General features: G+C 40.6%; 2 protein-coding genes and 1 long non-coding RNA gene across 6 annotated transcripts in view; 1 reads left to right on the top strand and 2 right to left on the bottom strand.

Moving 5' to 3' along the window:
- sspo (SCO-spondin) overlaps positions 1 to 1756 on the bottom strand; it is a 91084-nt gene extending 89328 nt beyond the window's left edge. For both annotated transcript variants that reach the window (XM_044339310.1, XM_044339313.1), the window contains exons 1-3: positions 1672 to 1756; positions 1183 to 1267; positions 461 to 670 (exon numbers count right to left, since the gene is read on the bottom strand). In XM_044339310.1, coding sequence (XP_044195245.1) covers positions 461 to 670; positions 1183 to 1235 — 263 coding nt within the window. In that variant the 5' untranslated portion in view covers positions 1236 to 1267; positions 1672 to 1756. The remainder of the gene's footprint in view (positions 1 to 460; positions 671 to 1182; positions 1268 to 1671) is intronic.
- Positions 1757 to 2404: 648 nt separating this feature from the next.
- On the top strand, positions 2405 to 16245 carry aoc1 (amine oxidase copper containing 1). 3 transcript variants are annotated; one of them, XM_044339316.1, is made up of 6 exons: positions 2405 to 2499; positions 4086 to 4217; positions 9347 to 10885; positions 12528 to 12816; positions 13359 to 13491; positions 14248 to 16245. In XM_044339316.1, exons 3-6 carry the CDS (start codon positions 9349 to 9351, stop codon positions 14515 to 14517), a joined length of 2229 nt encoding a protein of 742 aa, XP_044195251.1. In that variant the 5' UTR covers positions 2405 to 2499; positions 4086 to 4217; positions 9347 to 9348; the 3' UTR covers positions 14518 to 16245. The 3 variants fall into 3 exon arrangements, with proteins under 3 accessions (XP_044195251.1, XP_044195252.1, XP_044195253.1); XM_044339317.1 differs by having other exon boundaries at positions 2416 to 2499; positions 4091 to 4217; XM_044339318.1 differs by lacking the exons at positions 2405 to 2499; positions 4086 to 4217 and adding an exon at positions 8240 to 8690.
- On the bottom strand, positions 14741 to 17846 carry LOC122972327. Its single transcript, XR_006399728.1, has 2 exons — positions 17191 to 17846; positions 14741 to 16033 (listed from the first exon to the last, which is right to left on the bottom strand). It is a non-coding gene; the product is annotated as an uncharacterized LOC122972327 (long non-coding RNA).
- Between the last annotated feature and the right edge of the window lie 6705 nt (positions 17847 to 24551).

Below are 24551 nucleotides of genomic sequence, written 5' to 3'. Positions count from 1 at the left end.
TTACTGTAATTCCATTTTAACTTGTCTGAACCGTCTACAAATGGTTCCAAATGGTGCAAGGCAATTGTGGCTACAACACTATGGAACTCTCTTCCTTTACACATACAGTCTGCAGTCTCCATAGATGCTTTTAAAAAGCAACTGAAGACCCATCTATATAAATTGGCTTTTGTGTCACCTTGAGTTGCGTGTGATGTGAAGTGATGGTTTGTTTGTTTGTTTCCTCTTGAGGTACCCTGTTGCCTGTGTTTTGTTTTTATGTTAACTTGAACTTGTGGCATATGTTTTTATTGTTTGTATGTTTAACTTTTATTCCTGTGAAGCACTTTGTGAATTTTATTCTATTATCATATTCTGTGAAAGGTGCTATACTAAATAAACATTATTATTATTATCATTATTATTGTTATTGTTGTTGTTGTTGTTTCAGTACAGTATTGTTGATCAACTTTTTACTTACTTGTACAAGAAGCAGGATGCCTTGGAACCCTGTTGTTTGTAGTAGAGTGCGATGCCATCATCCCCTCCATGCTTAACACGCATCCTGTCCACATCCAGCCTCCAGCCCTGGGTGTTATACTGGTACACCTCAGAACAGCTCACTTCAAGCTGCAGACGTGGTGACAGGACTCGCTCCACTCTCTCCTCCACCGTGTGTTCACACCAGTGTCTGAAGCACGATGCACAGATTTAAATTCCCCCCTATCACTTCAAGTTCAAGTTTACTGTTGTGGACAAAGGTACTTGCATAAAGTCTAACAAAACAAAAACTTAAATCTTACTAAAAATCCACTTTAGTGGATGGCAATGTGTTAAGTCTCTTTTTTCTGGTCAAACCTGATGGAAGCTAATAAATCTAATTCAGTTTTTTAATAATTGGTATTACGATAGATTCATAGCAAGGAATAAAGCACTACAATTAAGCACTATGACTCATTTGTAGCCATGTTGCTTGCATGCACAGCAGCAAGTAATGCATTTCTACAGTCACAGGAAAATCTCTCATAAAATTGGTCTTGTTGAATGAAATAAATAAGTATAAATAAGCTTAGAGAAACATTATTTTCATAATTGATTTTGCACGGCTTTAACCAGGGTTGTTGCTGTTCCAGTGGTTTACACTGTAAAATGTGCTTAATCCCAAACAAAAATCCTACTTTGACTGATATGAATTACACTTACCCTATTCCCATCACTGTCTGCAGTCCAAGCAGAGTCAGTAGCAGTGCCTCCATGGTTCTGTCTTGAATGTTTGTGCTTATAATTACTGTAAAATAGTTCATATGGAAGTTTCAGTTCTTAATCTTAAGACATCCTATGATTGCAGTTATATATTCACAATATCCCAACACAATAATGTTTAATTTTTAAATAATCAGTGTTGCCTTTAAAGGCTCAACTTTATTGGAGAAAATTCTTGCAGCAAGACTTCTTTAACTTAACATGTCAGGCAGGTTTACAGCGTTATGATAAGCCAGAGAATATTGATTACGTTATCAATATAATGTTGTGTAACTGTATCTTAATTCCTAAATTTTCCTTTGTGGGATCAGTAAAGTTTCATCTTATCTACTAAAAACATTTATCAATTTAATAATTACAAATTCCCCGAAATTACACACATTTTAATTATTCCATCTTGCTACTACAACTAAGAAAAGGTGCACTTACCTTCAAAGTGCTTTTGGAAAATCTTTTTATTTTTGCCACAAAAAGTCCTTGGTTACCCAATATTTCATAAGTTAATATGTTTTTGTGGCTACTTTTCTTTGTTGTTCTGTCCAACAGTATGTGATACAGTCCTCTATGAAGTGATACTTGGCCTAATGGGTGAGTGGAGCCCCTGATGCAGGGTTTTAAATGCGGGGGTTGTCTCTTGGGATGTACAGTAGCATCTGAACCTGCTGCCATTGGGCATGACTTCCAAGGTCACAGCTGGGAGTGCAGGAATTGGCCACCGGACCTGTGACGGACACATCCTCTGACCTCGCCCAGTCAAACAGTACAGAACGCTGGAGGTGATGGCGGGGGTGGTGGAGCCTCAGCCACAGAATAAAGAGATGTTTGTCAGAGCCTAATCCTGTAAAGAGAGGCGTTTCGGGAAGGATGATGGGGGCATTTATTCAATGAAGCGTGTCAACAGACATGGGGACTGAAGGCTTTCAGACTCACCAATACCCCAAGTCTGACCTCTGACACCGGAGCAAGGAGGCTCAAACACAGCTGTCACCACAGTACACCTTAGCTTAAGCGAGGAGGAGAGGAAGGAAAAGATACCATTGTCTTTAATGGTATAAGCAAAACACTGTGTCATAATTGACTACTTGACTTTTCCTCCATGTACCCCTAGCTAGCTCTCTCTCAGCCTTGGACTCATTGTGCATCTTAATGGTAATAGCAATGAGCTGAGTCACTGTTAGTTTAGCCCTGCATCATTATCATTTATGGGAAGAAGGGTGAGAGCAGAGGGGATGGAGCCAGAAAAGGAGGTTCAGGGTGGTGAGTTAGAAGAAAAGCTTGATATATAATATACAATCATAATATTAACCCTCAAACAGAAAGAAAGACAACTGTAATATGCTAGCAGCTCTGTAAGACTGAACAGCTGTGCTTTGTGCTAAATGCTAACATCAGCATGCTAGCATGCTCACAATGACAATGCTAAATTGCTGATGATTATCAGGTATAATGATTTCCATGTTCTGCATCTTAGTATGTTGACATTTGCTAATAATGACAAAAAGAAAAAATAGGCCAACAGCTGAGGCTGATGGGACTGTCATTAGTTTCGCAAGTATTTGGTAAAAAAAACAACAAAGTATTGGAAAAGTTAAATGTTTGACCACCAAAGTCATGATTGGTAAACCATCTACTAGTTTTTGAGACATTTCATTCAAAACCACAAATATGAACTTGCTCTACAGACAATCATGGTTCTGGGAACCATGACTGATATCATGATAGTAAGAATACTTCCTTACTGATGGGAAATTATCAACATTATAAGTGCCAATTAAGTTTAGAGTCTCACAACTGATACTGACAGACATTAGCAACAAGCAGGGCTGTAGCTACCACTGAGGACATTGAAGTCATGTCCTCAGAGGAATTTATATTCAACGACCTAAATTTTGGAACAAAAAACTAGATTTTTGTTTCCTTTAAACAATATATGTATTGCTTATTGCCTTAGGCACATATATAGGTTCAAAAGTATTTATATGAAACTCACTTTGTGCATCTGTATGGTATTTTGGTGACCGTCGTAGAGGGCACGGTTAAGCCTGCGAGGGTGCACAATCATGCATTGCACCCTCAGTTCAATATTTTGCACCTTCAGTTGAAATTTGACAATTCTGGGACAGTAGAGCAACTTATCATTAAGCGTCTGAGCAAATTTCCATATACGCGTTACCTGCATAAACTGACCACATATTGGCAATCTAAATGGTTACTTTCTCTTCTGAAAAATTAATAAAGTGACATATTCACAGTCCTACAGCGAATGTAAATGACCGCTAGCTCATTCAGTCATTCATGGTCAGTCACTCACGTAGGTGTATTGTTTTGACGTGCGCCCAGGAATCTGCATAGCTAAACATAGATTCAACTCTGAAGTTTGACTCACCCCACAAAACATCTGTGTACCATGAAAGTTAACATTATAAAATGTAGAAATAAGGGGTATCAGTTCCGGTTAATTTTGCTTTCGACAGACCGACACCCCCTTTCGTTTGTAAGAGCTGTCTGGCAGTCAGTGGTCAGAGCTAATGTTAGTTTGACTTTTAGCTCATCCTTCTCCTCAAGGTGTTTTTTAATGCGTTTAGTAATGGTTGCTCTTGATTGCATAACATACTCAGGCTTAAGGAAACGTTATGATTATAAATAACACTACAAAAATAAGGTGACCAAAATCATAATATCTGTGCCAGAAAAGTTGCATGTGCTAATTGAGCTACACCATATTGATCATTGTCAATATGTGTTCTCTTACATGTCTTCTAAAGTGCAGTGTAAGTGTCTAAATAATAATTTCACTGTTAAAAATTGTGTAATTGTGTACAACCTATTGTATTTGTCTTAAGGAAAGGTTTAATGTGCAGCGTCCTGTCAGAGCTGGTTGTTGAGGCTGCAGCCTGACCAGAAGAGGGATGTATGAAGGTCTGAGGTGAAGGAGGATGACCAGAAGAGTCTGGACAGACGCTGGAGGGACAGAAGTCAGTACGACTGAATGTGATATAATGAGCATAAACTGTCTGTTTATGAACCAACAGCAGTAAAACTTTAACTCCCCACCATGTTTCACTGATGTACTTAAGAACTGAAGATGAGACCAGTTAAAGGAGACACAGCAGCTTTTACCAGGCTAAATAAAAAGAAACACAGACAAGCAAAATAAACATTTCTTAACTAAAAACAACTTACACTATGAAATATATGCATGTGCATGTTTAGCATCAGGTCCATTGATCCAGATCTCCTGATGTCAGAGTAATAGATGCATCTGTTTGCTGTGATCACAGAGAACCTTTCAGTTCAGGTCAGGTCGACTCTCTGGTGACTGTGACAGTGAGGTTACTGGCACTCAGAAAAACAGAGCAGCTGTTGAAAAAGCATTACACTGAACATAAACTATGTACACACCCAGTGTGCTGTCTTCACCCTGGAGCTTTTAGACCTGGAGGATTAGAGGCCTGAGTGAAGGCAACTCGTGAGGGCCAGAGGTAATGATGGGATGATGCTCCAGCTGCAGCTACTTCTCTTGCTGTCATGATAACATAATCACAGATTTACACTGGACAAAAATATAAATGCAACACTGTTGTTTTTGCTCCCATTTTTCATAAGTTAAATAGACTTTTTCTGTACCCACAAAAGACTTATTTCTCTCAAACTTGTTCACAAACTTATTTAAATCCATGTTAGTGAACACTCTTCCCTTGCTAAGATAATCCATCTACCTGACAGGTGTGGCATATCAAGATGCTGATTAAACAGCATGATTATTCTGTTTCATATTTTTATGATAATTAAATTAATTAAACTGTTAAACTGGTCACATAAACACAAGAATAAATAAAAATAAATAAACAACAGTAATGGAAGAGAAGAAGAAAGGAGAAAAAAAAAGGGTTACATCGTTGCAAAGGAATCCATAAACGGTTGCCAATTATTGTGGAATTTGTTCAAGTTTCCCCCTCTTGAATACCTATCTCTCTACTTTTAAAAAGGACATAACCTCCTTAATCCACTGAGTGTTGGAAGGAGCTGTTGTGGATTTCCAGTTAAGAAGGAGGTGGCGTTTAGCAATCACAGATGTAAAAGCTATTACTCCCAATTCTTTAGCAGAGTATTGTGTATATTCTTTCAGAAGACCATAAATGCAAATATTTGGTGAAGTGTCAATAGTTCTTGAGAAAACCTTAGACACGGTGCTGGAGTACATTTGCCAAATCCGATTTAGCTAAGACCGCAAATAGATAACCCCATTCAACTCGATCGAATGCCTTTTCGGTGTCAATCAATATCACTACTTCAGGTGTAATTGTTGTTTCTTTTGAGTAGATTACATTTAACAAAGTTCGAACATTATAATGGAGCTGACGCCCCTTTATAAAGCCAGTCTGTTCCTTGGAAATGATTGTTGGAAGGACCTTATCAAGTCAGCGAGCCAAGGCCTTCACCAGAATCTCTGTACCTGCGTTCATTAAAGAGATTGGCCTATAGGAGATACAGAGATCCGGATCTTTGTCCCTCTTTAAGAGAACACTAATAGAGGCTTGTCTCAATGTAGGAGGGAGAAAACCAAGAGACAGAGATTCAACATAAACAGAATGCAGTAATGGAATAAGTTTGGCCTGAAAAGCTTTAAAAAATTGACAGATGGGGTGGCTGCAAGCTGTCGGTCCACTGATTCTAAATCAGAGGATAGCTTTTGAATAGTTGACATCCTTAATTTTGTTATGTGTGCAGAGTATGAAATTATCTGACCCCGCAGATATGCTTTTAAGGATTCCCACAATAGCGCCTTAGAGATAGGTTCCGAATCAGAGTGGTTAAGAGTATTTGTAATAAATTTATGAAGATAAAAGTGACGTATTGAATCGCCAATGGGTGGGATAGCAAGGTCCGGGGGAAACCTGAACATTTATGGACACAGGCCAATGATCTGAGACCATAATTGGATGATACAAGACATTTGTCACTTTTGGCATAAGTTTAGCATCTACAAAGAAATAATCTATACGAGAGAAGGTCCGGTGCACATGCGAGTAAAAGTATTGCCTACCACTCGGATTACGAAATCTCCAGGGGTCAACATAGCCATTATTGGACATGAAATTGCAAATGGCCTTAGCCATTAATGATTAGGTTGAACCGGGTTTAGAGCGGTCTAATTGAGGATCAATAGCACAGTTCATGTCTCCTCCCAAAATCAAAAAACATTCACTCAGATATGGTAGATTTTCAAACAGCTTGTTCATAAAACTAGGATTATCAAAATTTGGTGCGTATACATTAACTAATAGGATAGGCACTCGAAATAGAGTACCTGAGACAACCAGATATCTGCCGTCTTTGTCAGATATGGTATTAGTCAGAGTAAATGGGACAGATTTACTGATCAAAATGGCAACCCCCCTGGCCTTTGAGTTGAAGCTAGAATGGAATACCTCAGCAACCCAGGGACATTTCAGTCTAACTTGATCTTTGTTCCTCATGTGGGTTTCCTGCAAAAACACAATGTCAGGCTTCAAACGTTTTAAATGAGAAAACACTCTACACCGCTTAACAGCACCTCCTAACCCCTTAATATTCCAACTGATAAATCTTACATTTGGGTTTGTAACATTAATAATGTAATAATTACAATAATTAATAATGGTAAAAATGTGTGGAAAGGCAGGGCTGAATTATCAGACAACACAAAGCTCAGAACCATCAAAGAAACTTCTGCAGCATGTTGACTGCCTGCCATAACAGCGGGAGTCATGGTGCCATCTATATCAAAAAATGATCTAAGCATATCTTAAAATAATGATATAATATGCAGAACTATTTGCAGACAGTGCTGTTAAAAGTCATTTCAGCACCACTGCTTTAAAGAGTAACATAGCTGCAGTGGCACCCACACTTAAACCCGTGTTTCAATAACTTTGCAGTAACAAACCCAGGTCTACATGAGAGTTTTAACGAAAGCTACGGCTTCACCAGGTGATGTAAATTCCCTTATGACATCCCCTCTAGTGATCCGGAGGCGCGCTGGATGTAGCGGCCCAAATCGTATGCCCGGGACGTCCCTGAGCTGGCGTTGAAAGCTGCGCAGGCTTTGGTTGTCCGTGCAGTGAGATCCGGGAAGATAAAGAACATTGAATTATTCACCTGGATTCGCTGTTGGGCTCTGGCACGTCGCAGGATATCAACACAGTCTGCATAGTAATGTAAACGTGCTATTATGGGACACAGACATTCGCCGGGTCCCGGCCTATGCTGCAGGGATCGATGCACATGGTCCACAACCGGCTCTTTACCTAAGCTGAGAGCGTCTTTAAGCAGGGTGGAAACTGTGGTCGCATGGACCGTGCCCATGATCCTCGGGTAGTCAGATTATCCAGATGTTGTTTGGGAGAGACCTCACCTCTAAATCTTCACACTTGCTGTCAAGAGTAACGAGTTGGGCCGAAAGTTTGTCCACTTTGCTTTTGAGTGAAACCACATTGTCAGTGTATGTTGACAGTGAGCCCTCAATGTCATTCACAGTCACCTTCAGTACATCCACCTTCGACCTGATAGCTGCTATATTAGCATTTAGCTCCGTATTCACACTTTGCAGCTCAGACTTTATCTGGGTCAGATTGTTTGTCATTGCCGTCTCTAATTCAGTCTTCAAAATGCCTACCAACGAACCTCTGAAGAGTAGATCAAATCCACCTGAGTGTCACCTGAACACATGCTTCAGTGGAAGGGTACAACTCAAGGAAATCTGACCTTTTGTACAAAGGAGTTAAGTTGGTCACTGCCACAAATAAGCTTAAATTTGATTGCTGACCTAGAAATAGTGCTGAACTTAAATATTTATTCTTCATTTTATGTCATAACTTCTTGTGTTTTCTGAATCCTCAAACTTACTGATCATTTCCAGGTTTCTTGATGGTATCTGACATATTAATTTTTATTGCAAAAATTCAACAAATTACAACCTGAACAGTTACAACCATTGTCAAAGCTTTTTTTTTTTTTCCAAGCATCAATGCTAAACTCATTTACAGTTCCCACCAGGAATTGTAATACTAGTAACCAAATTGCTTACCAAATTTAAACAAAGGCAATGTCCCCAGGAGACAAGAGATCAATCATCCATGCATTATTAATTCTCACCCAATGTCACCTCCCCGTGCTTTTCCTTAGACAGTATAAATATTTGACCTTTGGGACCTGTTTCCAGATCACTTGCACCACTTACAACAAAGCCCTTTCTGCAGGATTTATTATCTATGAAGAGTGCCTGTTACTTCATCATATTTACAACCCACTGTTGGCCAATCCGCCTCCTTCACTTCAAAGTAGGAGGTTAAATATAAGTAGTAGTAGTGTTTGCTGCTTCTATGAGACACTTTTCTTTCATTGCTGAGGCAGGAGAACTGGACAGATCAACCTAGTTTCTGCTTGAAACAGGACAACACTTACAGGTACAGTAGCTTGGTTTGTTTCTTTGTTTCTGACACAGAGGTGCAAGTGTTTCTCAAGGAAGTATGGAACTACTCACAACATCATTACATAAATGCCATTATGTAAGCATGTTATTGAATCAAATTAATTTTGGAGCATAACAGCAAATTAAATTGAGAACTTGATGGGAATTTTAAAACTGATACAACAGTGCAGTATATCTCATAAGTGTGCAGCACAAACAGTGCAAGAAGATAAACAAAGAGAGACAGGGACACTGTTGAATGTGAGTGTCTTGTATCCGGAGGGGGAGACATAGAGTTCTGTTTGTGTTCCTGTGGAGTGGTAGAGGACATGCTGACATAATAAAAGCAAAAAAAAAAAAACAACAAAGAAGTCTTGCTTATCCAGCTGTGAAGAGAAGAGAAGATGAAGACAAGGGAGCCAAGTCTTTTCTTGGAATTCTGTAGGAGAGATGGTACTCTTGGGTTTTGATTCTTTAATTTATTAGAAAGGGGTTTGGATGAAGGGGGTGTGAGTCCTTCTTTCTGCACCTCTCAGATGAACAAAACTATGTATAATTTGGTGTCTTTTCAAGAGTGAAAATTCACTCTAAGTTTTGATCGTTTTCTTCTTCAAGTTCATGCTTGATTTTTCTTTTCTGGTTGTATTTTAGCCATGAGGCTTCTCTGTCTGCTGCAGCTGGTCTGCTTAGCTGGTTGTGGTGCTTCCCAAGCAAGAAACTGGGCTCATCATGGTGCCCCCATGTTTGCCGACCTCACAGTTCGAGAGATGAAGGCCGTCCGTGACTACCTGCACGGTATTCCAGAAATGGGGCTCACTGATGCTCACAGTAAGACTCTGAAGAAGAACAGCATCTTACTGATGGAACTCCATCTGCCAAGGAAACATGAAGCCTTGAGAGCTCTGGACCGTGGACAAGCCAAACCCCTTCGTCAAGCCCGTGTGGTAATCCAGTTTGGGAGCCAGACCAAGCCCAACATCACTGAGTACATTGTCAGTCCTCTGCCATCCCCAGATACCCATGAAGTCAAGACATTCAAGGGGGATAGGCCTGTCCGGTTTGAATCGAGACCTATTAGTGCTGTAGAGTATAAATTTATTATTGACATCCTTGATAAGATCACAACTAAAGTTCACAAGCTTCTCTTCGAGACCACAGGAGGGTTTTCCTTCACTAACTGCTCTGACCGCTGCCTGACGTTCTCAGACATAGCCCCCCGAGGGCTGGGTCCAGGTGAAAGGAGAACCTGGATCATGTTGCAGAAGATGGTGGAAGGTTATTTCATCCACCCAGTTGGGTTTGAGGTACTGATTAACCATCAGGATCTGGACCCAGAGAAGTGGACTGTTGAGAAGGTCTGGTACAACAGTATGTACTTTGATAGTTTGGAAGAGCTGTTAGAAAAATATGAATCAGGAGCTGTAGAGAAGGTCAAACTACCCGACCATGATGACACTGACCTCTACTCTACCTTCGTCCCACGGGGTCACAGCAACACTCGCACTAATATCCATGGTCCGAAGCTCGTGGAGCCTCAGGGATCTCGCTATCAAGTTGACGGCAACTTTGTAGAGTATGCCGGATGGTCTTTCGCCTATCGAGTCCGCTCATCAGCTGGGCTTCAAGTCTTTGATCTCCGTTTTAATGGAGAAAGGATCGCCTATGAAATCAGCCTCCAAGAAGCTATTGCCTTCTATGCTGGTGACACTCCTGCTGCCATGCAAACAAAGTACATAGATGCTGGCTGGGCAATGGGAAGCTCATCCTTTGAACTAGCACCCGGAATTGACTGTCCAGAAATTGCCACATTTGTCGACCTTCACCACTACTTTGACACAGACAAACCTGTGCGCCACAAAAATGCACTCTGTATTTTTGAGATGACCACTGCTACGCCTCTGAGAAGGCATTTCAACTCAAACTTCAAGGGGGGATACAACTTCTACGGAGGACTGGAGAATACAGTGCTGGTGTTGCGGACAACTTCGACAGTTTACAACTATGATTACATCTGGGACTTCCACTTCTACCAGAATGGTGTGGTGGAGGTGAAGGTCAGCGCCACCGGATACATCCATGCCACTTTCTTTACACCCAATGGACTTCACTATGGCTCCAAGGTGTACAACTATGTGCTGGGGAACCTGCACACACACCTCATCCACTATAAAGTTGACCTGGATATTGCCGGTGAGTAGTATACTACAATCACCTAGTTTTTTAGGCCCATTTTAAATCAGTAACTCTGTTGAACATTTGTACCTCAACAAAAGCAAAATTCAGCATTTGTGGATAACCCAGCCCAGGATCAGAGGAATTGCGTCCATATTGGAGGATTACACACCTCACAATACATGTCCAGTTGAGTGTAATTCAGAAAGCAGTGTGCCCTTCATGTAGCAATGCAGAACTTAAAGAGTGTAACACGTGGGAAATTAGTATCTATTCGGATATCATCAATATAGTACTGATCAAGTTATATATCATTTACCATGGAAATGAATCAGTTATTTGATATTACGTGTTTCAGTCTTACTAAGTGAACAAACAGTCAAGGTTAATCACTTATTTTTGTAGCTTTAGATGTGCCTCAGAAATATACTGCTATATAGAACTGACTGGTGCAGGCAGGTGTTTGATGCCTACTCCTATAGAGATTATCATTAAACATGATTAAAACAGTCAGCATAGTAGGGAATGCTCAAGAATATGAGATAATGGTGCAGGATAGGAGTGGTGCAAGTGCTTGATTAAAGGACATGTTATGGACTCAAAGCAGAGTGTGTTGACAATTATGCATAGGCATAACATCAGTACCCATCATTATGTTTTGAGAAAAAAAACAAATAAAAAAAACCTCATGTAACCTGACTATATAAGGATGTGGTTTTAATGAGGTAATACCTGGGAATTGTACAGGTAAGAGTGACAATAATACGAGGTAACTTACTGTTAGGCTCCACAGAGGGAGGGGTTAGGGTGTAAAAATTAGTTTTTTCTGATTCTGTTCTAGATGCTCCATGGACCACCTTGGTTCACGTGTAATTTGTTTGAATTTATAGTTAGTAAACCTATTTCTATATCAAGCTCTTTGAGATCGATGCGTTTTCTTTTATGAGAAATTGAACAGTATGGTGAAGACCTGAAGACATCTGGTCCAGCTGAAGGTTTTCTCCCACACACATCAGACTTTCATGCAGGATACCAGAGTTTATGTACCATCATAGATTTATTTTCCACAACCCCAATATTTTCCAATACTGTACTTGCAATGCACAGATACGGTGAAAAGGGGACATTTTTAAAATGTTGACATTGGACTTAACTTTGGTTCTGGTCTTGCCATAGGTTTGGGTAAACCACATCTCACAACATTTTTTAAAAACTACACAAGAAGACTGTAGGTTCAAAGCATACCTCCATTGGGGTCTTTAAAAGGAAGTGGTGACTAATTATTGCCCTTACAAGAATCCTAATATATTGTATTTATGCTGTGTATTTTGAAGTTTGAAGATTCTGGAAGGAGGTGAAAGAAAGGGCACAGAAACTTAGTTTTGACTGAGTTTTTTATTGATGCCAGTCCAGATAAGATGGCTTTCTGGACTTTACCCTGTCATAAAGAAAACAGTGTTGGCCCATCAAGCCAGTACAACTGGCACATAACTAACTAATCTTGTAAAACATGTCTGGATTAGTGTATTCAGCTTAACTCTACTGGAAGGGTTAGCAATGGTTATTTCTATTGCAAAAGTAAATATACAAATATCAACAGACTGCTTATACCTTGACATCTAACTTCTCCTGACAATTCTTTCCCTTTACTCTGGCACAGGTCGAGAGAACAGCTTTGAGACCATGGATCTGAAATTTGTCAACTTCACAAATCCCTGGAGCCCCAGTAATTTCATTGTCCAGTCTCAACTCCACAGGACAGAACACAAGACGGAACGAACTGCTGCTTTCCGCTTTGGCAAAAAGTTTCCCCGCTATGTGCACTTTTTCAACCCCAATGAGAAAAATAAGTGGGGACATCAAAAGGGTTACCGTATTCAGTTTAACTCACATGCCCATAGTGTGCTTCCAAGAGGCTGGAGGGAGGAAAATGGCATCAGTTGGTCAAGGTAATACAAATATTTTCTACTCGTGTTACTAGACATATATAGCCTAAACATTTAATGTCTATACCATGCTTTTATGGTTACCGCCATTCCATCAAATGGATATCTTGTCTGTCATCTTATACACATTTCCACATTTTTAGTATCTTCTGAAACACTAACTTTTGGATGTCCACTTCAACTTAGGTTCTGTGGATCTGAGCAAAGTTTGCTCACACAACACAATTTGTATGTAATGATTGACACAGCAGAGGATCAGTAGGGTTGAAGAGGTTAATCTAAGGATTTGAAGTTTGGCTAGAAATTAGGTCAAAGTAGAGTTATGGTTTGGGAGTCAATAGAGATGCAGCAGACAGTCAAACATTTCCCAGGGGGAGATCACTATGTTTAATAGTAGAATAATCCCTGTTTATATGAACAGGAGAAAAAACTTGACAGGACAGGCTAAAGTGTTGTTTTTTTTCTATATGAATCACTTTCTAGTCAGATGTCTGAGTGACCGATAGTATGAAAAACTGATCATCTGCTGGCCTGTCTCCCTGCAGGTATCCTCTGGCTGTGACTCGTCATAAAGATAGTGAGGCCAGCAGCAGCAGCATTTACACCCAGAATGACCCCTGGGAACCTGCTGTGTCCTTTGAGAACTACATCCGCAACAATGAAGACATAGTCAACCAGGTACAGTAGTTAATTTGAACACATCTACATTCCCTGGTCATGTATGATACACTTGTCCACAGTGTACTTTTACGAGGACGGTCAGGGAACATTACATTTGTCCACAATGCCCTTGAAAGGCAAGACGCATGTGAGATTGACATTGACATTCTTCTTGCTCTCAGAAAGAAGGCAAACAATGTTGAACTATGCCACTATCCTCACTGAAAAATCAAACAGCTGATTCCAAATTGCTTTGCAGATGTTGAAGAGCATTATTTAAACACCATCACCTCAATTGACACAGTTGGCAACTACCAATAACATATTCTGTCAATATTACAAAAGAAAAAATCAGTGAGAAATAGATTATTCACCCCCTTATTTGGATCATTCAGTGTAATCTGATAATTACCAACATTTTTTTTTAAAATCAAAGTTACATGGTTTTTGAGTATTTGGGGATCAATGATGAGTAAAGCAAAGCAAAATGAACAGCCCCCTTTTTTTTACTTGTACAAGAACTCACAATTACGTGAAGGACCACATTCCTAGAAATGTAGTTTACATGTCAGAGAAAAAGGGAGTGTTTTTCCAGGAGGTTACGTCAATGGCTTAAGTTTGCTCTGACTAAGAGAGTCAGTTCTGGTCATTCACAATCATGGTAACTCCTAAATGCTGACATTTTCTACTGTTTGCACTTTAAAGTAGATAAAACCACCTCTTATGTGTCCTAATGACAAAATTGTAACGTAATGTTTACTCTCCTGTGTGCAGGACCTGGTAGCCTGGGTGACAGTGGGCTTCCTGCATGTGCCTCACTCTGAGGACATCCCCAACACAGCAACACCTGGCAACGCAGTGGGCTTCTTCCTCCGACCCTTCAACTTCTTCGATGAAGACCCTTCAGTGGCATCCAAAAGCACTGTCATTGTCCGACCAGGCCAGGACGGCAAGCCCAAGGTCCAGAGATGGACACCTGAGGTCGTAGGTCACTGTGTGACAGACAAGCCATTCTTTTACAATGGCTCTTACCTGGGAGTCTAAGAGTGTTGTTGGGGTTTCCCAAAAAATATTTCAGCACAAATATCATATTTGTTTAATTTAAGTAAGTTTGTAAAATGAGCATCTCATATAAATAGCAATCACTTCCAGTAAATATGATAAGATTTATGTAATATCCAACCTTTTCCTTTGTTGTAATATTTAAATTTTGAAAAAAAAAAAAAAGAAAAAAGATTGAAATGAAGAACATTTAAAAAGGGAAATGTTGATATTGTGTGCACATTGTTTTAATAAATGATGCCTGAAATTTTGCCAGCTGGTCATACAGTATATAACTTAAAATCCTACATATTTTTAAACAAAAATTCTTAAGCTGCACAACTAAGCACCTCTCACCACCTCTCTCTATTACTGGTCTCACTTTTCTATCCTACTGCCTTAAATGAAAAAAGAAAGAAAAACATGAATTTCAGACTGAAATCATACACATGCAAACTTAAAGTCAAAGTTTATGCATCAAACCCTTGTCTGTATCACACCACCTCAAGCCACACATGTAACCTTGCATGGGGGGGGGGGGGGGGATAGGGTGCCATGAGAGCTCCCCTAATCCCATGTTGGGTCTCCATGGCCGAGGTTTAGCAGCAGCGAGCATGCAGGATGCAGGATGCTCTGTATCCGCCCTGCTCGTGGTAAACTGCTGGGCCTCAGCATGCTCTGCTTGCCCCTGGGGTGGGAATGTTTTTGCTAGGAAGACAACAGGCCTTACAGAGCAAACAGTCTGATTCCGGATGCTTCCCCGCAAACAGTCCAGGATACCACCTGGCTACACCGTTGCCCCTGGTAACCTAACTATACATACAGTAACAATGTGACAGAATGTACAGAATATCAACAGCGCATGTACCGGCTTTGTCCTTTATGTACACATTCCTAACATAGCAATGTCACTTCAACCAAAAAGAGCTTATAGAGTGCCAAAAAGTGTTTTGGTCATATGTTTTTGATTTGATTTTGATTGAAACTTTTCTGTATTAAGCAATGATTAATAAACACAAATCTATGTGAGCCAGACTTTGCAAACTGAACAGTGGCAAAGTCGGTTTGTGTGAATTGTAAATAAGTGTTTTTTGATTGGGTAAAAGGAATCTGGCCAACAACTGTCATCAGTATTTTCACAGTCTGAAACCCTTTTTAAAAGTGTGTGCTGATGTTTTACAGTGTGCATGGTAAAAGAGGGATAGTACGAGAGCTATGCACGCATGAGAGAATGGACGCTGTTAGAGGAGGGGACAAAAAACAATGAGAATTCACTCCACTTGGGTAACAAGCATTCCTATAGCTATTCCCATGGCAGTGGTGTCCTTGACATCACAACAGACAAACTTATAGGAACACAACACAGTTAATTCATTTCAAAATAGCATACAATAGTTTTACAAGTAAGAAAACATCAAAAAATGGTGAAATTTTATCTCACTATAATGCAGCGATTACATAAAATCATTTACCTTCTCTCTCGCTTCTCTTTAAATCTTTTTGAAACTTTCTGGGGAGTCTGGAATTAGTGAAAAAATGCTGTACTCTTATAGCAGCTAAGACTGAATATTGACAAAAACATAAAGATCTACATTCATTTATGTACAGTTGTATTAAACATTAAACATTGTTTTACAAGGCAGCACTATATACCTCACATCAGCCACACACTGCTGTAGATCATCTATAATAATAAATATGACAGACAGACTTAAAGATGCAGTTGACAAGAGAAATAGGTGGTGAGCTGGCGCCACCCACTGGTTTCTTGAATAACCTTGTTTAGTCTACAGACATCTTGCTGCAGAATATCCAGCAGTCTATTTGAGGTAAACACATGCCATGATCATGATTTTGAAACATTTTATTATTAGTCTTCAATTGAAATTATTCAATTATTGAAACATGCTTCACAGTAATGTTCATTTAAATGTGTTCTTTCTTTATTATCATCACCTGTTGCATCATAGATACAGAGACAGTAGTCATTTAAATGGTCGAGTAAAACATGAAACACAGGTGTCTGTTTCCAATTAGAAATAATTCCTATTAAGTTTTACACAATTTTACACATGATGATCAATTTACTCATCATGTGGAGTGCTACTCAGGCTGTGAGTGTATCTTCTGTGGTTCTGCAGGAGCTTCTACAGTATGAGAAAATAACTCTGATGATGTCATCAGGGTTTAATAAACTTGAGCTGGAAGATGACAAATCGACTATAAAAAGAAATGAAGTTTGAAAGACATACAAGTTCACCAGGCAAGGAGGGTCTAATGATTGACACTATGAAGTTGCATTATGGGAAGAGTAGGGGCAGTGTTTTTGGAGCTTGACCCATACTAGGGACTAAAATTCAAGATATCTCAGCTTGACAATTTCTTTAACTGTCCCTAGCAAGTCCAACAGTATATAATGGCAATACAAAATCACCGGAGTACGTCTTCAACTGAATAAATAAGATAAAAGCCAATCAACACAACCACTTATGGAGTTATTATTATAACAAAGGTTCAGGATCAAGACCACGTCCCTCTCTCTCACTAAATTCAATCACCTGCACCTCACTAATTCAATCATCCGTGCATAGCTATATAAGTGTGTCTAACCCCTTTCTCTCCTGTTCGTCTCAGTTTTCATGCGACCTACGACACACTTGCATCACAAACGCTTACCTCCCGCCTATGCTCCGTGATCCACGTTCCTCGGCAACATATCGCCCATGACTAGATCCAGCAGTACCAACGTGATATCTCCTTCACCACCACATCCACATAGAACATTTCTCCTCCAGACACCGTGCCCCTAATCAGCTGGGATCCAGACGCTCCACACACATCCATGGCCCACTCAGATGCGACTCTTTTCCAAGTGATTAACATCTTCAACCGGATGTTTGCTCACCTCCGGCGAGCTCTCAAGAAGACGGTCGTCCCACTCCTACAAAACGATGATAAAGACAAACTTTCCAACTCTATGCAGACTCTACTTCCATCAACTCTCTCGCCGGCAGCTCAAATCCTCCCGCTCCTCTGGGTTCATTGTCCGCCGCCGGGCCAACGCACGCCGCTCACCGATGTCACAACGCCGCCTACTACAACAGAGCCCAGACTTCCTCAGTCCCGGCTGAACTCCGTATACAAATCCCATTTCGCCGAACTGACAACAAAGCCAGGTTCTTCCTGCTCCTCTCTGCCTCCACCTCCACCATTGGATGTATAAAGGGAACTGGATACAGCGTCGGAGACGGGACCCCGTTCATTCATATGAAAATTGCTCAGTGGCGCATGAAGCAATAAAAAATCGACTTCCCGGTATGAAAGTACCCGGATCTTCCGCATTGTGCGGCCCATAGAGCATGCGCACTAGTGACTTTTGCTGACCGAGCCGGCTACTTCCGGTTTAGCCCTCCGGCTAGCTTGAAAGGGGATAAAACAATTCAATCATGCGGCTCTTCTAGGCTTTTGAAATGTGATTGGATCGAACGGCTTTAATTCCGATAGTGAGACAAGTCATTTCGCGGGGGTTGTGATGCTCAGAAAAAATTATCCGCTGATTTACAGACGTCTCTTTCACAATGTAAGTCTATGGGGAAAAGTCTTTTTGGGGCAGTGTGCATCAAATGACGTTGTAATTACACGGTTTGGCCGCTATGGCTTTGCTTCAAAGCCTGGCGCTCTTCCTGTATCCAGTTCTCTTTATACATCCATGCCTCTACCACCGCTCCGGACGGCTGCTCACTTCTGGGTTTCCCGCCCAGCACCACCTGTACGCCGCACATCGATGACGTCACGACGCAACCAACTGCTTCAGCCCTCTCGCAGGGCCAGGTCATATCTTCACCTGTGCCTGCTCCCTCCCTGTCTAATCTGTCTCATGTTTGTCGTCTTCTCTCTCATCCCCGTGTCTGCAGGCTGCACAATCGACCCCCACACATACATTCCCTCATCCTTTCCTCTTCCCTTCCTTCAGCTGCAGCTACCTGTACACTTTCAGCTCCAGCAGCTCCTTCTTTTATGTTTCTTCCCTCACCCCCTGTCGCCAATCCCCTCGCTCCAGCCGTTGTTAACACTGTGTCCATGAGCACTTTCACTCTGGCCTCCGCCACTCTGCCCCTCCACAGCCTACAAAGCCAGGCTTTCCAGTTCTGCACGGCCTCCAGTTCCACCACTGCTCCAGCCGACCACTCACTTGCGGGTTCCCTATCCAGCGCCCCCCGCACTGGCACACCAATGATTCCATCCTGGCGGCAACAGACTGCTTCAGCCCTAGCTAGGGCCAGGTCGTATTTTCCCACGTGCCTGCTCCCTGTGTCTTAATTGCCTCGTGTTTTTGTTTCATCCCTGTGTCTATGAGCCGCACATCTTACCACTTCACACACATCCCTTCATCCCTCATCCCTTCATCCCTTCATCCCTCACCCCTTGACCTTCACCCCTCGACCATCATCCCTTCATCCCTCACCCTTCATCCCTCACCCCTCAACCTTCATCTCTTCATCCCTCACCCTTCGACCCTCAACCCGCATCCCTTCATCCCTTCATCCCTCACCCCTCATCCCTTGACCTTCATCCCTCACTCCTCGACCCTCATCCCTCACCCCTCAACCCTCATCTCTTCATCCCTTACCCTTCGACCCTCAACCCTCATCCCTTCATCCCTCCCTCGATCCGTCCTTTATGAATCATCCTGGCTCCCCATCATCGATATTATTTGATTACAGCACCTGTGTGTTTCACGCACACTTCGGCATATTATCTGTAAGTCTGAACCACATCTTATGCCAAACGTTCGCCCCTCACTTCAGACTTCCTGGCCCACTACCAAACTCTCTGCACAGGCAACCTGTCTCCCCAAATCGATAAAGTCAGTCCACATTCCTAACCGTACTCTGGCCAATTCCTCCGCAGTGGAGCCGCCACCTGTTAAAATTAAATAAATAAAATTCTCGACCGCTAGTCTCCCCAAGATTCCATACCTACCTCAGTGACATTCAAAGAGCCCGCTCTCACTTAGTCCAATGAAGTTAACTTTGAGGGATGACGAAGCAGAAAGCTCATAGAGACATATCCCCCACCCTGAGTCTCGACCCCCGGGTTCGTAGACGCTCCAGCCTCTTTGTGATTCCATTTGGTCCCCGGTCATCCCCATGCCATCGACCCCCTTCGTCCCTCTCCTCGACCCCCATCCAGCCCACCATACACTATCCTCATCCAATCCTGAACCCTCTCGACAATCCAAATAAAACTACTTTTTATACCATTCAAATGGCATGGTCTTTGTTGATGAACCTATTATTAAAGGACTATATATTTAAAATTCAAAGTTCTTAATGCATATTTTCATTTTTACAGATTTTCATACTGAAATAGTTATTGTAGATCAGATACTGTAATTAAATCTTCCGGTTAAACTTCCAAATCATTTTATTATTGATTTATCTGTCAGTAAAATTGTTTTAAAATCAAATTCCTTTTACTTGACATTATTTGTCAAGTTATTTTAGGGTACAGATCAAATGTGTGGGCCTCCTTGTCCATATCCAGTTTAATGCATCCTCTTTAACACCCAACTAGTTAATAAGGTCACACACCATGTGAAGATTATGATCTTCGAGCATTACAGTCTTTCATTTTCCTGATGCAGCGTCAGACAAAAACAGGACGACACTTGTAACTGTGTCTGGATTTAAAGGAGCAAACCCCTCACACACAGCCTGGCCTCTGATTTTGCATCCTTCTTTCCTTCCCACCCACATTACTTTCTTTATCGTTTATCTTTCCCCTTCTATATTCAGTTGTGTTGTGACTTTGCTCTCATCATTCATCTGTTATCATCACTAGATGATCACCCTCCATTCATTTAAGCCCTTGTGTGAATCCCTCAGTGTGACTCCTCTATGGAAATGTCACATATGTTTGAATGATCTGATATCTAAATACTACATCCTGTTTGAGATCGTTTGAAGACCCAGTATTTTTCCAGTGGTGTATAACAGAGAGATGTAACAGTAAACAGATTTGTACTGAGAGAAGGTATTATTGGACCAGATATCTGGTAGCTAAGGCAATATTGAGCCTTTATTTTCTGCCCTCTGAATCACATCCTCTTTCCATAATGTCAGTACATTACAAAATGTTGATTGTTTATTTTAATTCTATTATAAAACTACTGTTACATACTGTCATGTCAGAACATAATGATAGATATGGCTTGATAGAAGACTATAAATAATTATTTCAAACTGAGCAAAACTCCCTATATTATTGGAGAAAATGATTGATTCAGATGGATCAATCTGACTTTAAATCCAGCTATTTTAATTCCCAGCAATATGTCAGACAATAAATTGACTCTTTTTTTAAAGTTGCATATGAAACCTTTACAACACATTTTCCTGTGTGACATATTGTGAATATATTTATACGGGAAACACTGTCGCACAGTTCAGACACTGTAATCAGTGGCCAGGAATTCATGTCAGTTCCCTCACTTAAGTCTATTCAATTATCAAACAAGAGTGTAGATATGGGATAAACTGAGCATATCATGATAATAAGCTCATGTGCAACTGCGTGTTCTTGTGTGCCTGCAGCCAGATGGGTGCATGGTGGTGTGTGTGTCCCCGCTGGTATGCCAACTATCCCATTCCTCTTTGTCCACTTCTCAAAATAACCCCGCACCCCGGCAGCAGCTGAGACAAAGCTTCAGACAGACAGACCTCTCAAAACAGAGAGCGAGATAGAAGGGAGAGGAGAGAGAAGGGCAGAGGGAGAGAAACAGGGCTTATAGGACAACAAGATGAGAGAGAAACCTGAATCACCAATATATCTCCAGAGAAGATATTAGCAGGTTTCATGTTATCTGCCACCAGTATTTAACCAGTAACATAGTACGTGTGCAGATAAATAGCTATGCTGGTCCCCTGAGACCACACACAGCATTATATTTTTTGTTTTGATATAAATACGTAAAGTAAAAAGGAGAGAAAGAACTTTTCTTTCATGATGCCTTTAGGCAAAGCGGTCAACCCTGAACTCTACTTTGCCTCTTGATAATCAAGATTCTAATCTTAACATTTCTAAGGAGGACAAGAAAATATCATGTCCTCCTCAGAAATGTCATTGAAATAAGCATCTGCTGGTGTCACTGCTGTGAAAGTGCCAGTGAGTCAATCATTCTGCAAGCAAAGCCACTGTAACATGTATCCTGTCATTCCAGGCTGGCAGATGGGAACGGGTGAGAGCGCGAGGGAGGACAAGAGGGCAACCGGAGGGCAGGCCGCAGTGAATTTGGAAACATGGAGAAGGTTTGTGTAATTCCAAACCCCAGCTGCCCCATTGATCCTCAGTAAGTGGTTGTTTATATCCACTTTCAGTTTCCTCTTACAGTACCCCTCTTTCAAAACTTGCTATTGTAAGCACCAGCATCATACTGTAGCTTTAGGTGGACTCAAACTGGGAAAAAGTTTTTTTCATGCCTGAACATCTATATCTATACACTTTGTTTAAGTAAATGTGGATCAAGAAATATATTATAAATTTCTCACCTTTTCAACTGCAACTCTGTTGTTGTCCTAAAGAAAATTTGCTTTGCAGCCAGACATTAAACACTTAAGTTCAGTCTTGACTTTGGAAATAGAAACAGTTCCAATCCAAGATGCACTTACCAGCTTTTTCCAAAACTTTAACCAAATCACATGGTTAACATGCACACACACACTTATAACAGGCCAAGCCAAGCCATTGCTTTGGAAATTCTTTGGAAAATCTTTGGGAAAAACTAGTAAATGGACCTTGAGTTGGGATGGTTTTGTTAAATTAATCACATAGGAAACACACAGGAATGTACCGCTGACAGAGGACAACAATGTATAGTCAAAAACATAAAATCAATAGAAAATAGTTAAAAAAAATACATAAAAATAAAAACACAAAACAAACAACAGATCAAGCCAAAGATAGAGGTGAAAGTAGTCTCTCTGTTTTGGCACATAGAGAAACCATCACTGAGTTTGCACTTTTGTCACTGTGATAAACTACAACCTCTGACATACAGGGTACAAGTATATTAGGCATTTTCTGCATGGATTTATTTGACACAGAGCAAGGACAGAGGGTAATATTAAATCAAATGAAATCTAATTGTAATTTATTTGTACAGCCAAATATCACATGCAGCAATGGTTCCCAAACCATCCCAAGATCTTTAAGAAGACAAGGAAAAAGTTCCCAACAAACTGTTGAAACATAAGAGGAAATAATAAAAGAAACCTTAGAAGAGACAACTCCAAGATAGTATGATAAAATAATTTTTTGGAAATTGCTTTCAGTGTAAATGCCTCTTTCACTTTATTCATCAGTGCAGCTCAGTACAACATGAGGTGGTTTACACACAGTTTGACTCTAGTGATTGATCTCCATTTTTCCCCTGTACAGTAGCTTCGGTAGCCCAAACAGGCTTTTCTTGAAATATTTTGAATCGATTTCTTAATTACTATAGTTTGTTCATCCAGCGAAGAAATGAGACACATGCTTGATGCCGATAGACATTCCAGCACCTGGTTATGTCTCCAGGTGTATCACCCTTGACACAGGCTGATAGAACGTGCCAAAGTGAAGATATACCTGAACATAAAGGACACGTTGCATCCTTGCTTATCCATTTATTAATATTTTAGGGGAGATAGAAGTGCGTCATAAATTGCTCCTTGCATGAGTGTAAGCCTGCCTGCCTCCACTTACAGTACTTTGCAACTCTCAGGTTTAATGTCTCCATGTATTATGCAGCAAAAATGAGTTGTTGAGCTCAATTGAGAATAATATTATGGAACTAGTTGGCTGGGGCATTATAACACAATAGAATGTGCAAACCTATGCAAGGAGTCAGTCTCTTACCAGCCTTAGCTAAACACCAGTACATACAACATAATGAAACCTCAGTGACCTCCTGAAAAGAGGTCCTCCTTTCCTGTGCAGACACAGGTACTCCACCAGAGGGCAACAGGGGTCCTATTTTTAAATTAATATTTTTGATATGAAACATGATTAGATTTTAACCTAAACTGACATGACAATACCTTAGTGGATCCTGTATGTGCTCTCGAATATTGCATCATTTGGAGCAGTTATTTGTAAACCAGGAGGAATTCTTCATCTATATATTTTTTTTGAAAACTTGCCGCAGCGCCACCTATGGTCAGATTTGCATCAAATTTCCCACACTGAATTTTGAGCCCATATTGGAGTTGCATACCAAATATAGTGAAACTTGAAATTTGTGAGTTAATACAGCACCCTTCTTTGGGTGTTCTGCATGGTCAATCTGCATCTCGTGCTGGATGTGCTTTTGCAATTTTGGTGTATCTATTGGTGAGATACAGCATTGTTTTTTCTAAAAATGAAAAATGCTGCTCTCCCATTCAATAACAGAAAGGAGCATTGACAGTTGATTTTGAACATGATGGACAGTAGAGTGACCAAGACCCATTTCCATGTACATATTAGCATATCAGTATTGTATTAAGGAAGACTTGAAAAAACCCAAACTTATCCTGTTCCTGGTCTCTTATTATTTCTTTATGTCTTTATCTATTGTTTCAATTAAGAAATGTTAAATGTAAAGCTATTTTTCTGTTTGCTAAATCACACTGAACTTGTTTTACACAATATCTAGCTTGTTGTACTTCATAACACAATCTTTTGACTTTGTGCTACATTATACATTTCACAAAGAACTTCAGTACAAAGTCAAAAAGTTGTGATATGTAGCACAACAAGCTAGTGAAGCTGTAAATGGAACCATCCATTAACATCCATATCAACATGTCTCCACCACCACATGCCCCCCTCTAATCTGCTCTGATCCACTAAACAGAACTACTAATAACTAATTCATTATGCTTTCAATGGCTTCAGTTTGCCAAAACAGTATCACTTTTTCAGCCCACCAGTGCATTCAGTGAAAAACAGAAGGTGATCACAGCTCTAATTATCTCTCCTCCCCTAGAGAAACAAATCTCTCCGAAACTGAATGG

The sequence above is a fragment of the Thunnus albacares genome, chromosome 21, assembly GCF_914725855.1.
Source record: "Thunnus albacares chromosome 21, fThuAlb1.1, whole genome shotgun sequence".
Lineage (NCBI taxonomy): Eukaryota > Metazoa > Chordata > Actinopteri > Scombriformes > Scombridae > Thunnus > Thunnus albacares.
The sequence above is the reverse complement of the archived record's forward strand: the minus strand, read 5'-3'. Positions and strand labels throughout refer to the sequence as shown.